The 15,736-nt window shown below is 33.9% G+C and overlaps 2 protein-coding genes across 2 annotated transcripts; both read left to right on the top strand.

Annotated features, from left to right (window-relative positions):
• The first annotated feature begins 2,661 nt into the window (after positions 1-2,661).
• On the top strand, positions 2,662-5,787 carry LOC124836238 (acireductone dioxygenase 2-like). The gene is made up of 7 exons (XM_047311367.2): positions 2,662-2,821; positions 3,887-3,998; positions 4,088-4,182; positions 4,432-4,546; positions 4,633-4,757; positions 5,318-5,388; positions 5,469-5,787. The coding sequence occupies exons 1-7, from the start codon at positions 2,804-2,806 to the stop codon at positions 5,533-5,535; spliced, it is 603 nt and encodes a 200-aa protein (XP_047167323.1). The 5' UTR covers positions 2,662-2,803; the 3' UTR covers positions 5,536-5,787.
• A 7,066-nt stretch (positions 5,788-12,853) lies between these two features.
• On the top strand, positions 12,854-14,965 carry LOC124836227 (heat stress transcription factor A-6b-like). Its single transcript, XM_047311357.2, has 2 exons — positions 12,854-13,518; positions 14,030-14,965. Exons 1-2 carry the CDS (start codon positions 13,210-13,212, stop codon positions 14,765-14,767), a joined length of 1,047 nt encoding a protein of 348 aa, XP_047167313.1. The 5' UTR covers positions 12,854-13,209; the 3' UTR covers positions 14,768-14,965.
• Positions 14,966-15,736: the final 771 nt, after the last annotated feature.

Below are 15,736 nucleotides of genomic sequence, written 5' to 3'. Positions count from 1 at the left end.
CTCCCAGGATACAACAGGAACTTCTCAGAATTTCTGAGGATCTCAGAACTAGCAAAGATTTCTTAAAAAGAGAATAAAAATAAACCCAAAATCTTTTTAGAAAAAGAAGAAAAGAGAAAGAATGAAACTAAGAGAAGAGAAAATGAGAGAGGAATAACTTCTCATGATATTCTTTTGGAGTGAAGGAAGTGCTCTATTTATAGAGTTGGTGAATCAGGCCCATGATCCAAAATATATAACAAAATATCTTTTGAGAAAAGATTTTTTTAATAATATGAACGTTGCAAACAAAAACAAAAGAACGTTGGCAACAATGAAGCACGAAACTTTCGGTAATATCACAACGTTAAAATAATAACGTTCATCCAAAAAAATAGGAAATGTATTTTGCAATATTTTATCCTGCGTGTACAACAACCCCCCACATATTGCAAAATATATATCCAAACGAAAGAGAAAAGAAATTATTTTGGGTTTCACAAGATATAATGCATCAGAGCTGGTATAGTAAGCTATATGACCCAGTCCTAGATCGAGAAACTTAACACACAGTATAGTTGGTATAGCAAGCTATATGAACCAAAGATACTTGAGTGTGTTAGAAGTTTATCAATCACAGTACACCCCCACAATCCTTGTTGTTATCGCTGTGATGCGCTTACTAGACCATGCGCGTGCCCGGTATTCATGAGTGCTCTAGAGATCATGCCAAGATCTCATGCAAGCGGCCCCACTTGACACTCGTATAGGTGATTTCATCAAGTGTATGCTGCAAATCATACATCACCCATAAGGGATATGAAAATCATTAAAAACTTTGTTTAAACTAAAATTATTTCACCACATAGAATTTTAATAACAAAGTTTAGCCTCTCAATAATGCAGTCTCTAGCACTTTCACACACACCATAGGAATGGACATGTTTGATTTAAAATCAAATTAGTGCTATCAAAACTAACAAGTGTCTTGTTTTTACCCATATGAACCTTATTCATGGGATCTCCAATCACAAAGGTTGTCACTTGTTTGTTTTCCAGTGGCTTAAGTCTCATTCCCCTCGATGTTTCTAAGATCATATTTCTTCCCAAGGGTTTTGTCAGAGGATCTGCTAGATTCCGTTCTGATTTCACAAGTCAATGGAAATAGTTCCACTCTTTAGCAGGCTGCTTCACCAAATTGTGTCTCAATTGAATATGTCTAATCTTTCCATTGCAATTCTTGTTTTTAGCTATAGCTATTGCTGATTGGCAATCACAATGTATTGATACCGATGGGTTGGTTTCATTCCTAGGGGAATGTTCGCTAAGAAGTTTTTCAACCACTCAGCCTCATTACCAGCTATCGCAAGAGCAACAAACTCAGATTCCATTGTTGATCTTGCAATAATTGCTTGTCTGGCTGATCTCCGTGTAATCGCACCACTCCCAAGTGTGAATACATAACCACTAGTGGATTTTGTCTCGTTTGAATCAGATATCCAGTTAGCATCACTGTACCCTTCTACTATAGCGGAAAATCCACTATATTCAATGACATAATCCATTGAACCTCTTAAGTATCTCATAAGCCTGGAAAGTGCATCCCAATGTTCTTGATTAGGATATTGAGTGTACCTACTCAGTCTACTTACTACATAAGCAATATCAGGTCTAAAAAAGTTCATCAAGTGTAATAAGCTCCCAATTATTTGGGCATACTGAGGCTGAAATAATGATTCTCTTCTATTTTTCATTAATTTAGATTTAGCATCATAAGGGATACTCACTGGTTTTAGGTCATAAAATCCAAACTTCTTAACAAGTTTCTCAACGTATTGTTCTTGTGATAGTAATATACTATATCTCTCATCTTATAATTCTAATACCTAAAATTACATTGGCTTCACTCATCACTGGTGTCTTTCATTTCAAAGTTTATTTAGTTCTAACAAGAATCATTCTCATTCTCTGTCTAACACTATTCATTCACCATTATCTCATTCAAAAATATAATATCCTAAATAGATTCTACTCAAACAATAATAAAAAAATATAAATAAATATAATTAAATATTAATTCAAAATAATAAATTTATAGTTCCAGTTCGCTGGACCTCTAAGTCCGATAGGTTTAACCTATAGCAATCCAAAGTCCTTAGAACACGTCGTCAGTGACCATCGTGAACTCTCACCGCCGTAAAGCAACAATGAAACACGGAATTTTCGATAATATCACAGCGTTAAAATAATAACGTTGATCCAAAAAATAGAAAATGTATTTTACAATACTTTATCCTACTATCCTACGTGTACAACAAGTAGATTATATGCACGTGTTTTTTGTTTTTGGAGAAGAAGAAAACCGAAAATAGATGAAGACGCTAAAGTTAAAAGCGATTTAGGTTTATTTGGTATTTTTACTTTTAATTGAAAAAATACATTTATATATAACAATTGATAGGATACACCTCTGTAATTTTATTCTTAAAATTGTGATAATTATTTTTTATTGTGCTATTATATTGTGTTTGAAATAAATGAACTAAAAATCATATTGTTACTGGAAATATTTTTTAATTATATTAACTGTTTTTTATTACTATAAAATTATTTTGCCACATCGATAATTACAAAACACTTTCTAGGACTTGATAGAAAACTAAAAAAAGGCAACACTTTTTTCCTACACCAGAAAAGGGTATTTTGGTAAAATCGCGATGCAATTGAAGGGTTTATAATTGGCGTGGGCATTAAGCGTAGGTTTGCAGAAATCTCATTGAAAAAACATTGCCTGGAACAAGCTGTAAGCAAACTCGTTGTCACCATGGTTTCCTCTGTCAAGGTAATCCTCCAACTTTCCTTTTATAACTTTTCAAAATCCTCATTTTTTAATCAGTAAATACTGCCTTTTATCGTAAAGAAATACTCGTTGTTTTCATCTGCTTTTGATAATTGAGCGCAGATTTAATCGTGAGCAACTATGTTAAAAATCTTAGTCTGTTATTTGAATTCAAGTTTTCCTATTTGTTTGTCTATGTGGGTTTTTTAGTTTTCAAGAGGAATAAGTGGCATTTTCGTGATTTGTTACATGCAAATTTGAGGAAAAAACAGGGGCCACGTGTTACCAACATAATTCCTAGGAATTTTGAAACAACCAGATTTATTTAATTTAAGCAATTAGAGGATGCTGTGAGAGGGTTTGGGTAATTTGCAGAAAGTCTTAAGGATGCTGTGTGTCAGGTTCGAAATAATGAACTCTTAATTGGTTGTTTACTTACTTTTCACCACCCAAGGATGAGCGGGTTTGATGTGGATCTGAATGGGTAGTAGGTTCGGAGTTTGGTTGCAAAAATTGGATGCTAACTATCATTCTTCCTGCTCGTAGAGAACTTACTTTTTGTCTAAATGTCTTATGCGATATCATAGCATTGGTGTGATGATATTTTTAGAGCCAACTGTTCTCTATTTGAAATGTTAAGTGCTTTCTGATTACAATTATATTCTTAATCAGTTAGATGTGTAATAAAGTTCTTCAATAGTCATAATACAAATGTATGAACAAATTGAAACAACTGGGTAGAAAACATGAATCAGATAATTATCAAATTTGTTCTGTAAAAGCCAAACGTGTAGTCATTTTGAATAATACATTTATTTTTTTTAAGAATTACAATACTTATAATGATCTTGGAGATACTAATAATACTGGAAAAGAAACTTGGAGATACATAATCTAAGGATCTATATGCGCTCAAAGAGAAAAATAGTTACTTAGAAAAAAAAATTAGAAAAAAGGGTGCAATTCGGTTGTTGCTGTGACTTTTGTGGCTGTGGAGAGGTTGTATGAGTTCCCCATTCAAAAATATGGAGAAATCTCTTCAATCAAATGTTATTCTTTTTTTCACAGGATCCACGAGAGGAAGTCCTTCAAGCATGGTACATGGATGATAGTGATGAAGATCAAAGACTACCCCACCACAAAGAACCCAAAGAGTTTGTCTCATTCGATCAACTTGCCGGTAAGTTTTGCTGCATGTGTTTATTAAATTTATGTGCAGATTAAGAGCTTTACATCCGAATGATCTTTGGTTTGTTTTTTAAATTGCAGAACTTGGAGTTCTTAGCTGGAAACTAGATGCTGATAACTATGAGACTGATCCAGAGCTGAAAAAGATTCGTGAAGAACGTGGTTACACTTACATGGTTTGTTATACTAATGTTTCCTTATAGTTGTTTAGAATTAACTTTCGTTCTACTCAGTAAATAAACTCATGCAGAGAAATAAACAATATGCAAAATAATTGCTATACTTTTTTTATTTCAAACATTGTGCTTTTTGTACGCAAAAGTTAACATTTAAAATTTTTTTATTTCATGTCTAACACGTTTCATTTTGACATCCTGATTATGATTATGTTTTTTATAATTTAACCCGTCACACGTTTTCTTCAGGATGTTTGTGAGGTCTGCCCAGAAAAGTTGCCAAATTATGAACAGAAAATCAAAAGCTTCTTTGAAGAGCATCTTCACACTGATGAGGAAATCCGCTTTTGTGCTGCTGGAAGTGGTACAGACTAATTCTGAAGTTGACTTTGATTGATTTCCTTGCCTCCGTACCCTGTTAAGTTGCTAAAATACACTGCTTTTGTTTAGGCTATTTTGATGTCAGGGATCGAAATGATGCTTGGATTCGCGTGTGGGTCAAGAAAGGAGGAATGATCATCTTACCTGCTGGAATTTATCATCGCTTTACCCTAGATGAGAGCAACTACATTAAGGTATTGGTTGCATGTTTACGAGAGAATTTGTACTTTTACTTTTCTGTTGCAAATGGAAAAGTTCTATGTTCTTATACTTTCATTCCTCTATCCCATTGTTTGCGAACTTGATGTTTTGAACTTGGTTCTCAGAATATATTATAACATTGTCCTGTGCTATTTGGAACGCTTTTTGTGAGTCTATTTGTGTATATAAATTTAAGGAAAGAGCACATGGGTGCAAAAAAAAAAAATAGTTGCATTCTTGTAGATATGTTAAGATTAAGATGTAACTTGGATAATTATCAAAAGAATTTGTATATCTAGTATAGGTGATGAAGTGTTTGTCTTCTTTCTGTCTATTATTTTTCATTGTAGCATTCGGATATCTATCCAGAATCCTGTAACGGCTATAGGGATCTTGAGTTGGCTGCTATATCTAGGATCGAGGACTATGGCAACTTGAAATATGATATCTTACAAGCTTAATTTTGTTATTTTCCGGCAATTAATGTGCACTCTCAAGCGTTCTTATGTTAACTTTTCTGAGTTCAGGCTTCTTACTATTTTATGATCTGCAGGCACTGCGATTTTTTGTTGGTGAGCCAGTTTGGACTCCACACAATCGCCCAAATGACCATCTCCCAGCAAGGTATGACTTGATAAATTAACTAGTCAGGGAAACAACACATGCTTTTTTGCCAAACCTCATAGTATGATTTCGATGCGCAGACAGCAGTATCTAAAGGATTTTGTGGAAAACGATGCCGGTAATCACGCTGTTAATGCTGCTGCGTAAAGATCTTGTCTGCCTTATCTATGCAAGTTGGTGAAAAGGATTAAGACTTTGTTGCTAAAGTAGTATCGTTTGAAAAAGGAAAATAATATGGCTCTTTAAATAAAGATTTCCGTTCTTTTATGTATCGGTTTGTGATGTTGTTAGCTTTGATGTATCCTCGCGTGTTGTTCTTCCCTGTCACTGTATAAAGATTGCATTGTATTATTACAAGAAGTTAGTACAGAATATGCATAAACATGTTTTAGTATCGTATGCTTTGGCTGCATTAAAATTTTACTAGTTTAAAAAATATATTTGATAGAAATCCCAGAATAAGAGAAAACTCAGAAGTTGGCAGGAGGAATCAGTCGTGTTTGTCTAGGTTTCGTTAAATTACGAGTCTTATATAATAAATTCCGCTTATCATTTAATTAAGTTTGCTTGAACTTTATTGAATGTATCATGTCTAAGAAAATGTTTGCTAATGTAATGTGCAGATCTTTTTACCGTTAGTTGTTTTTTTTTTTACATTTAGTAAGTTCTCATGATCTTCTAACAATAGTATTAGTTATGGTAAAGTCTGCTGCTATACATGTTAATGTCTCTATACTTTAAAGCTGCCTATGTTGTATTGTTTTTTTTTAATCTGTGGGAAATATGATATTAATTAATTTTACTTTTAATTCCATTAAATTGGAGATTGGACTTAGGTGGTCGTTAAATTTTTAGAACAATCAAAATAAAAATTTGCTAATGAAATACAAAACAAAGAGATAATTAGACGAGCATCTAAATCTATTTTTTGATAGCGCACCCATTTCAATTCAAGCAGTTCCTGTGCCTGTTATGGCCATCAACGGTGGTGCTGTGTTGCCATTTTCAAGATTGGGCATGTTGGTCTTGGGATTAGGTTAGTAGTCATGTGTGACATTTATAACTTTTGCATAATAACATTTGATATTTTTTCTTATTATATAATTCTTATTTTTCTATACTAAACAAGTTTAATGAGATAAATTTTTTAACAATATATATATATTATAATGATTTGGTTTCTTGTCTGTTGATTCAGGCTTTGTTACCAAAGTAGGCAAAAATGTGGTATTTATTACCAAAGTAGGCAAAAATTGACTAAAAGTGAAGTCGTGGGGGTCCAAACGACTTCAAATGAAGAAGTCGAACCCCCCTGCACGACTTCACACTGTTCATAGCAACAGTGTTGAAGTCGTGCACCCCAAAAACGACTTCTGGGTCCTGTAATCGATTACCATTTTTTGGTAATCGATTACACAATGTTGAAATCCTGACCCCTGCAAGACTGGAAATGTGAAGGCAGAAAACGTACTGGTAATCGATGACGCCATTTTGGTAATCGATTACCAGGTGGGTTATGTTGGAAGAAGCACTCTTGCGTGAAACTTTCTAGAAAAATCGCGCCCGGCGCCCCTCTCTCGCGTCTGGGCACGGACGATCTGTATGTGGACGAGCGTTCACTGAAAATGGACGAGCGTCCACTTCTCTTGCCGAGCGTCCACTGAGCGCATCTCGACGAGCGTCCTCTTAGCTAGATGGACGAACGTTCTCTTAGCTTTCTGGACGAGCGTTCTCTCTGCCTGGCTGGACGAGCGTCCTCTTCTGCCTGGACGAGAGTCCGCTTCTGCCTGGACGAGTGTCCTCTTCTGCCTTGCACCAAAACAACCTGGTAATCGATTACACATGTTTTGTAATCGATTACCAGTGCTTTTGGTGGCATACAAATTTGAAGTCGTGCAGGGTGGTCATGATTTCAACACTCTGTAATCGATTACCATTACATTGTAATTGATTACAAAGTCTTGAAGTCGTTTTTGGAGTGCACGACTTCAACACTGTTGCTATGAACAGTGTGAAGTCGTGCAGGGGGCACGACTTATTCATTTGAAGTCGTTTGGGCCCCCACGACTTCCCTATTTTCGTAAATTTGGTTGAATTTGCCCATTTTGGTAATATTATAGGCAAATATGCCTAGTTTGGTGCAAAAACCGTTGATTCACGTTTCTTTATTTGCATTTTTCATTGTATTTGTCTAATGTATAGAAGGAGGTTCGAGAATTTAATTTTGCATTATTTATAGATTTATTATGTGAGCTCGGGAATTTGTAGTTAATTAGGAGGTGATTAGGACAGTATAAACATATAAATAATATGTTAAAAAATGTAAAAAAATAGCAGAAATATCAATGGTTTTATTTGATGAAAGTTTTCTAGCAGAAGTAATAAGAAATACATTCGTATCGTGTTTAACTTGTAGAAATTTTGATAAGAAATCCTGCATTCATGGTATTTAAGTTTTTAAACTAACTGTGATAAAATAATATTCACGTCCTATCATAAAGGAATTTAGACCAGGCAAAAGAAAAAGAAAAGGCCTGTTACTTTGAGTGACTGAGCTTTCATTTCCTTTGTGGTGGGTCGGGTATATTCTACGTGCTTCTACACAGATCTTTAATCTTTAATATTATAATTATTAATTAGACTAAAATATTGCTTAAGGGCTTACAGGTGTCTTTCCGTTCTAGATGCAAAAAGTTTGGCCACGTGTCCCCTGCATTTCCTTTACTGGTCTCTTTTTTAATGTTCAGCAATGTGTAAAGCTTACATTTTACTCAAATTATTAACATTTTTCACCTATTTCAGTTACATTATTATTTATTTATTTTAAAATTAGTGCGTGTAAAAGCCAAATATCTTACACTTGACTTTCTTTTTCTTTTCTTTCTGTTTCAATTATTATTGAATCTAATTTATTTTATAGCGTTTTAGAGAACTAACTTTAAAAGTATCATTAAATTAAATTTTTAATTTTAAAAAGTGTTTAATAAAGATGGTGGAAATTGTAATATTTCAAAATACAGTATAAACTATAGAAGAGAATCATCACATACATGATAAGGTAGAACAGTTGTCCATTTAGAATATAAACTATTCTCTTTACAGTTATCCAAAAATAACTATAAATTTAAAACTTTATATATGTGCATTAGGATACTCAAAACTATCTACAACATTTAACTAAACTAACTACTTCGCAGCATCATCTTCATCCAATGTCTGTTCCAGGGATACCTCATCTCCCTCTGCTCACATCCATAAGATGATCCTTGCAAAAGAAAGAACACCAATACAAACAAGACACAAACACACAACATAGTAAGCTAGTTTAAACAAGATTAATCATATATTCAGTTACTAAGTTTCATACAATCATACATATTCATTCACATCATATAAACTCTTCATACATGACACTACACTGACTTTGACTGTCCGGATTTAGAATGATTACCGAGCTATGGCAGGTCATGCACTTGTGGTGGCTTGTACTGCTTTGCAAAGCCATTGCCAATGGGTTTCACCTTACTACACTCACGAGGTTAGTCTGTACCACGCCTTGGAGCATACTGAAAGTCCCCAAGACTAAGATCTCCTGCTATTCCTCACGACATGGATCAATCCTTTCTACTTGAGAATGAAAGACCATTGGAGTTTCAGGATAACCCCCAAGACTGAGCTCCTGCATTCATTCTAAACATACTCGAATCTTAACAAGAGAGTTCACTTTGGATTACAACATAGGGTACCACCATGTAACCTCTCCGTGAGGTTCATGGAATTACATCCATCAACCATACTTTGAAATCACCAACTTTCACTTTGGAACATAACTCATAACAATAATCAATGATGTAATGTAAGACAACTCAAACATACTTCATAGTGCACTCAAATATTCATTTAAAACAACTTAGAACTAAAAGAAAAGAGTGAACTAAACCTGGCCCATTCGCACAACGCACACATTCGCAGAGCGAATCCACAGGTATCTCGCACAGCGACCCAACTCGTTGTGCGAATCCTCAAACAGACTCCCCTTTAGAACCATTCGCACAGCGGTTAAACTTGCTATGCAAATAAACTTCTAATTGTATCATACCCAAACCCCTCGCATAGTGCCCCAAATCGCCATGCGAGAGCCCCAGGCAGTAGCACAGACTCCCTAAACACTCACAGAGCGCACCTATTCGCTATTCGAATAAAATTAGCAATAGTTCCAGACCCAATCAGTCACACAACATCCTAATTCGCCATGCAGATCATCAAACAGAGAGCAAACCTCTCGAACCATTCGCACAGCGCGCCCATTTACTGTGCGAATGTCCTCGCAGAGAGCATCTCACCAGGGTGACTCGCTAAGCGAATCCTTTCGCACAGCGAGTCTGCATAATCTGCAAAACGAAATTCTGCAAAATTATGCAACTCAACCACCAATTACCAATTCTAACTATTTTTCCCAACTTCAAACACCTCTAGATTGTTTTATAAACTTAATTAGACTTGACTAAGTGATTCTAAACCTTCCTAACATCAATCTAAGGTGTTTATGAACCAATTCCTACTCTAAAACATCAAATTCATCAACTTAGGGACCCAAATTCCAATCTACCACTTTGAACCTGTTTTTGACCATTTTGATAACTCGAACAATTCACATATAACTTACTAAAGCTATCCCAACAAACCAAAACAACTTCTAACTTCAAATTCTCATTTTCACTACTCCACTTTTTCATAATGACTTAAACAAATACAACCTACTATCATTCAAAATCAATCAACCTTAGTACAACTTTCCTTTCATAGATTCCCAACCTTTATACCACTAAAACAGATTAATTCATAATTTAAGACAGTCCAGAATCTCAATTCATGCAATTCATTCAAATTCATCATTTCACATATTGTTCATATACCACAAAACATTATTTCAGTTCAAATAACTCAAGGATCTTCTTTTCCATAAACATACATAAAAAATTACACAAATTAAAGAAATTTTCTAGCTCCCCTTACCTTAGAGATAAACTGCCCAGCTCACAGAATCACTCCAACAGTACCTTGTACCGCAAGGAAACTCAACAGAAACCTACAACTCATCAATTGGTGACAGAGAACATCTCTTAGAGCTTGAATTGAACTAGGAACTTAAGAACAAAACTACAAGACACATGCAACAGAAGAATTCGCATGATCTTGACCCAAGAACATACGGTGGAAAGGGGAAAACAGCTTACTAGCTAGAATCGAGAAATTGATCGATCAGTTGTGTAACCCTCTACCTCGTGAACGTTTGGGCACCTCCTGATCGTCAATCAAACAGTTCAAATGAGAGAAACTCTAGAAAGATGTCAAAGAACTCTGAAGAATAATGTTCTAGAGAAATGAATTGTATTTAGATAATGAATCGAGCTTTAAAAAGTTATATTTATATTATAAGATTATTTTAAATTAAAATTGCTCGTCTCATTAGTTTAGTACACTGATTTATCTAATACTCTATTTTTTAGTTTCTTACACAAATATGATAAAGTAATATTTAAAATATTTATTTAAAACTGCATATTTAAGTGTATTTGTTTAATTTAAAAGATTAGCATGTTTGAGCATTTAATAGGTTTCAATGAATATTAATCTAATTAGATAAATTGATCCCATGTAGCGTAAAAATATATGGATGCTATCTTACTTACCATTTATTGGAGTCTGCTTGCTCTCTTGGACAGACATAAGAATAAAAATTATATTATTTTAGGCTTTCTTCGAATGATTTTAATATAAAACTACTAAAATATTTGATAAAAATAAAATCATAAATATATTTAATTTATTTTGGAGAGTAGGTGCAGTCCCGTGAATGTGGCGCTATGATCGAATAAATAATAAATAATTATATTAATAAAATAAAAGATGTATTGGAATAAAATAGTATTGTTTTCGGTAGATGTTTATTCTGGCAACCTACCCACAACACAACACTGTCTTTATTTTCAAAATGATTTTAGAATAATTGTCATAAAAATCTAATAGTCTTATGATATATTATTTCACAAAAAAATATTTATAATGATGTGAAGATTTTAAACTGCAATACATTTTAGTAAAATTTTAAAATTAAAATTAAATATAATTTGAATTTTTAAACTTAAATATATGAATTTTGAATTCGTTATTATATAAAATTTTGGTAAAATTTAGTTTTTAAATTTAAAAAATAAATATATTAGATATGTTAAACAACAAAAAATTAACATCTTATATTATTCGATTTTGAAGTTTGAAAAAAATATCTAAACTGAAAAAAAAAGATAATTTTACATCAAATTTAAAAATCACACGTCTCTGGATTTCAGAATCATTGGCTCAGAATTGAGAATTGACCAAACTCCAATACTAGAAAAATGTGTAAAACCAAACAAATATAAATGTCTTATCACCAAGATGTGTTTATTTATTTTTTTCAAAATCTATAATTTGATTTTTCATTTTCTTATTTTCAGAACTAGAAGGCGAAACAATTCCTCTATTTTTATTTATCACCTTTTGTACCGAAAACAAGCACATCTATTAGGATTGCGAAATGAAAAAAATATCGTGCACCTTAACGTTAGCTGTTTGACCTATCATTCTGGCAGAAAGGTTGTGTAGGCGAATCTTCTTAGAATAAATAAATAATTTTATATTTTAATTGGTCGACCTAATACGAAAGCAAGAAATAATTACATTTCTCAATACACAGGCGTAAGTTCAAACAATTACAAAAAAAGATTGGTTGAGATATAAAGCTTATTTATATATAAAAAATGATTTTGATTAAGAGAAGTGAAAATAAATTAAAAATAGTGTACAAATAAGGATGATTTTCTCTCTTTTAGTGTGTTGGGAGGTGAGGGAAAACTGCTCATAAAATGGAAGCCATGGAAATTCCTCCACTGAAGAAGCTACACCTGCAAACCACACAGAAGAGGAAATAAAAAGGTGACAACAGGTGACAGAATCAAACAGAAGAAATTATAAAGTAAATGGGTCTGGTAAGTTCTTGGTTTTCACATGTGGCGGTGTCCCACTTCACTACCCTACGCGTTGACAAAAAAGAAAAGAAAAGAAAAGAAAAGAAAAAGGGAATTCTATATTTTAATGTTGAAATATCTTATCCTTCTTCTGCCTCTTCTTTGGGTCACTCAACTAAACTAATTAATGCAACACAAGGGCTTTCCCAAAGGAGAAATAAACAAAAACAGGCATAATGAATCAGAGAAGAAAAAAAACTGTGTTAGATTTCCCTTGCCATCTACTTTACCTTCTCCATTAGGCATATGACTCATAATAATACATCAGCCTAAAAGAAAAAGCGAAAAGGGAAAAGAACACCAAATTATAATATTATACTGTACTTGCTTCTCCTTCCTCCACGTCGCTCCCATCCAAACTTTCCTTCCCATCATCATGCCATAACATCATCCAAAGTCCACATTCAATGACCTATACCCAATTCCATGGCAATACACCTGTTCTTTCTTTTCACTTTGTCCTATTCAAACCTCATCACCCAAATTGCTTTATCAATACTTTAACTGCACTGCTTCCCTACTTCTTTCACTATAACAACAATCCTATTCCTGTCAAGATTCAAGATACAACATTTCATTTTTATTTTTCGAACATATATACGAGGTGGACAACTATAGTAAATTTCTTCTACTTCCCATAATCCCTGTTGGTGTTCCTCCTTCCATAGCTATAATTAAAAAGGTCAAAGGCAAGCCCATATCTTTGTTTCACGTTGCTAGATCAAAGCTTGAGCTCTACTTACATTCCAACATGAATCCTCAAGGTCGAGTGAAGGAAGAGTTTCTTGGAGAAAGTTCTTCCTTTTATGGTGGCTATGATCCGCCCCCGATAATGATTGTTCCTCAACCGGTTAAGGGGCTTCATGAAACTGGTCCTCCGCCATTCCTAACAAAAACGTACGACATTGTTGATGACCCTTCCACTGACCATATAATTTCCTGGAGCAAGGGGAATAATAGCTTCATTGTGTGGGATCCACAGGCCTTTTCCGTGACCCTTTTGCCCAGATTCTTCAAGCACAACAATTTCTCCAGTTTTGTCCGGCAACTCAACACCTATGTCAGTAACACCTCTTTCTACTTACCAATCATCCAATATTATGATGTATATTTTATTCTACTTCTAGCTAGCTTTTCTTACTGTGGTCAGATGAAATGTTATTTTCACTATGGATTGCTTCTACATGCAACGATATAACCTTAATCATCTTCCTTGTCATGAATAATTGATGTGTTGGTATTAATTCTTCCATCTTCAGTTATCGTATTTGGCACTGGTAGGTTTGGTTGGGCTCGATTTTTTGTGTTTCTTAATTAGGTTCCCCACTTCCCTATTATTATTCTTGAAAAGGAAAGGTAGAAAAGTTGCAGCATAAAACGATACAAGACAGTATTGATATTCACCTTTAGTTTGCAGTGATGTTACATCTTAACATATTAAGGCGTTATAGGTGGTTAGGTAAAGAGTTTTATCGATCATATATATAGATACATGCGTTTGTCAAACCATTATAAGACCGTATTTTTAATAGATTTGAAAATGAATTAGAAGGAATTTGGCATGACTGTAGGGGTTTAAAAAGGTTGATCCAGATAAGTGGGAGTTTGCTAATGAGATGTTTCTCAGAGGGCAAAGGATTCTTCTGAAGAGCATTAGAAGGCGGAAAACAAATCACCAATCTCATGCGATGCAGCAAGCGGTGGATCCTTGTGTTGAGGTGGGGCTGTTTGGATTAGATGGAGAAGTCGATAGGTTGAAGCGTGACAGGCAAGTTCTTATGGCGGAGTTGGTGAAACTCAGACAACAGCAACAGAATACTAGAGTTCACATTCAAGCAATGGAAGGAAGGCTTAAAAGGACTGAGCAGAAACAGCAGCAGACGATGAATTTCTTAGCCAGGGCAATGCAGAATCCCAACTTCGTGCAACAATTGGTTCAGCAAAAGGAGCTTAGAAAGGAGCTCAAGGAAGCTTTTTCTAAGAAGAGGAGGTGTCTTGATCAAGGGCCTAGTAATGTTGTTGAAGTAGGAGAGTTGGCTTGCGGTGAAGAGTACTCAAGTTTGGTTAAACTTGAAGCACAAGTGTTGGATTTTGAGGTACCAGATATTGACCTTGGTTTGAATCTGGGGGAGCAAATTGGAAGCCAGAAGAGAATGGAGGGAGATTATGTTCAAGTTGAAAGTATGGATAAAGATATTGATGAAGTGTTTTGGCAAGATTTGCTGAATGAGGGCATTGAAGAACAAGGTGTAATGGGTGTAGATGTATTGGCTCAGCAACTTGGTTATTTGGCCTCAAGTTCCAAATAGGAGATTGTAAAGGGTTGCTGCATTTCCATTGCTTCATTGAATGCCAAGATCTCCTTAGTTAATTACTTTTAGATACATACACTTCTCTAACCAGTTATTGTATTGATACTGAGATGCTAAACTGACTTTCTTGTCAATATGTTATTGGTCCACATTTAAAGCAGCAGCTTATCAAGAAATGGACTCCTTTTGATGACAGTTAGCAAAAGGGTGGTTGTTCTCGTGGTTTTCTCAATTATTGTATGTCAAATTTATTTCAAGTTAATATCTCAGTGAAATGTGGAGAAACTCTCTTGTTTAGCTACTTATATGATTTCATACAATTATTACAAGGTAGGGTTGCAACTTGAATTTTTCTTTTTTAAGGACCAACTAAAGAAAATTGTGACTAAGAAAATAAAATCACATTACTATATTCATGAGACATTAAATCTATTATCCTATGTGAAAAAAAAAATATATTGAACATTATATAGTGTAGTATAGTATATATGTCTCTTAATATTTTAATTCAGTTTAAAAACTTTCAAGCGTGGTAGTGTTTTGTTATCTTTTTCCTAGCATAATCTCGAGTACAATATTAGTCAATTTATTTATGTTATCATCACGAAAATTTTCGCATCAACCCTCTTCAATTTTTCTATACTTATGAAATACTTAATAAAAAATTACTTTTAACTTTTAGTTGATTCTTTTTAAATTGTTTTATATTTAGAACAAAAACATTACATTAATAGTATTGAATGAGTGTTTATTAAAACAAAATTATATATGTTTGTGTCTCGTCACCTATTACCATTAAAAATGTTAATTTATATGTATCAAACAATATTCTTTTATAATAACTTTCTTAATTATTAAGGTACATTAAGAAGTGAAATTTTAGCCTAACTCAACCTCACAAAAGGAGATATTATAAAATTGACATTGTCTCTAGTTAAGGTGGGATTTTCAACTCACTCTCACACT

This window comes from Vigna umbellata, chromosome 8 (genome assembly GCF_029865625.1).
Source record: "Vigna umbellata cultivar VRB3 chromosome 8, Vumbellata_1.0, whole genome shotgun sequence".
Classification (NCBI taxonomy): Eukaryota; Viridiplantae; Streptophyta; class Magnoliopsida; order Fabales; family Fabaceae; genus Vigna; species Vigna umbellata.
The sequence above is the reverse complement of the archived record's forward strand: the minus strand, read 5'-3'. Positions and strand labels throughout refer to the sequence as shown.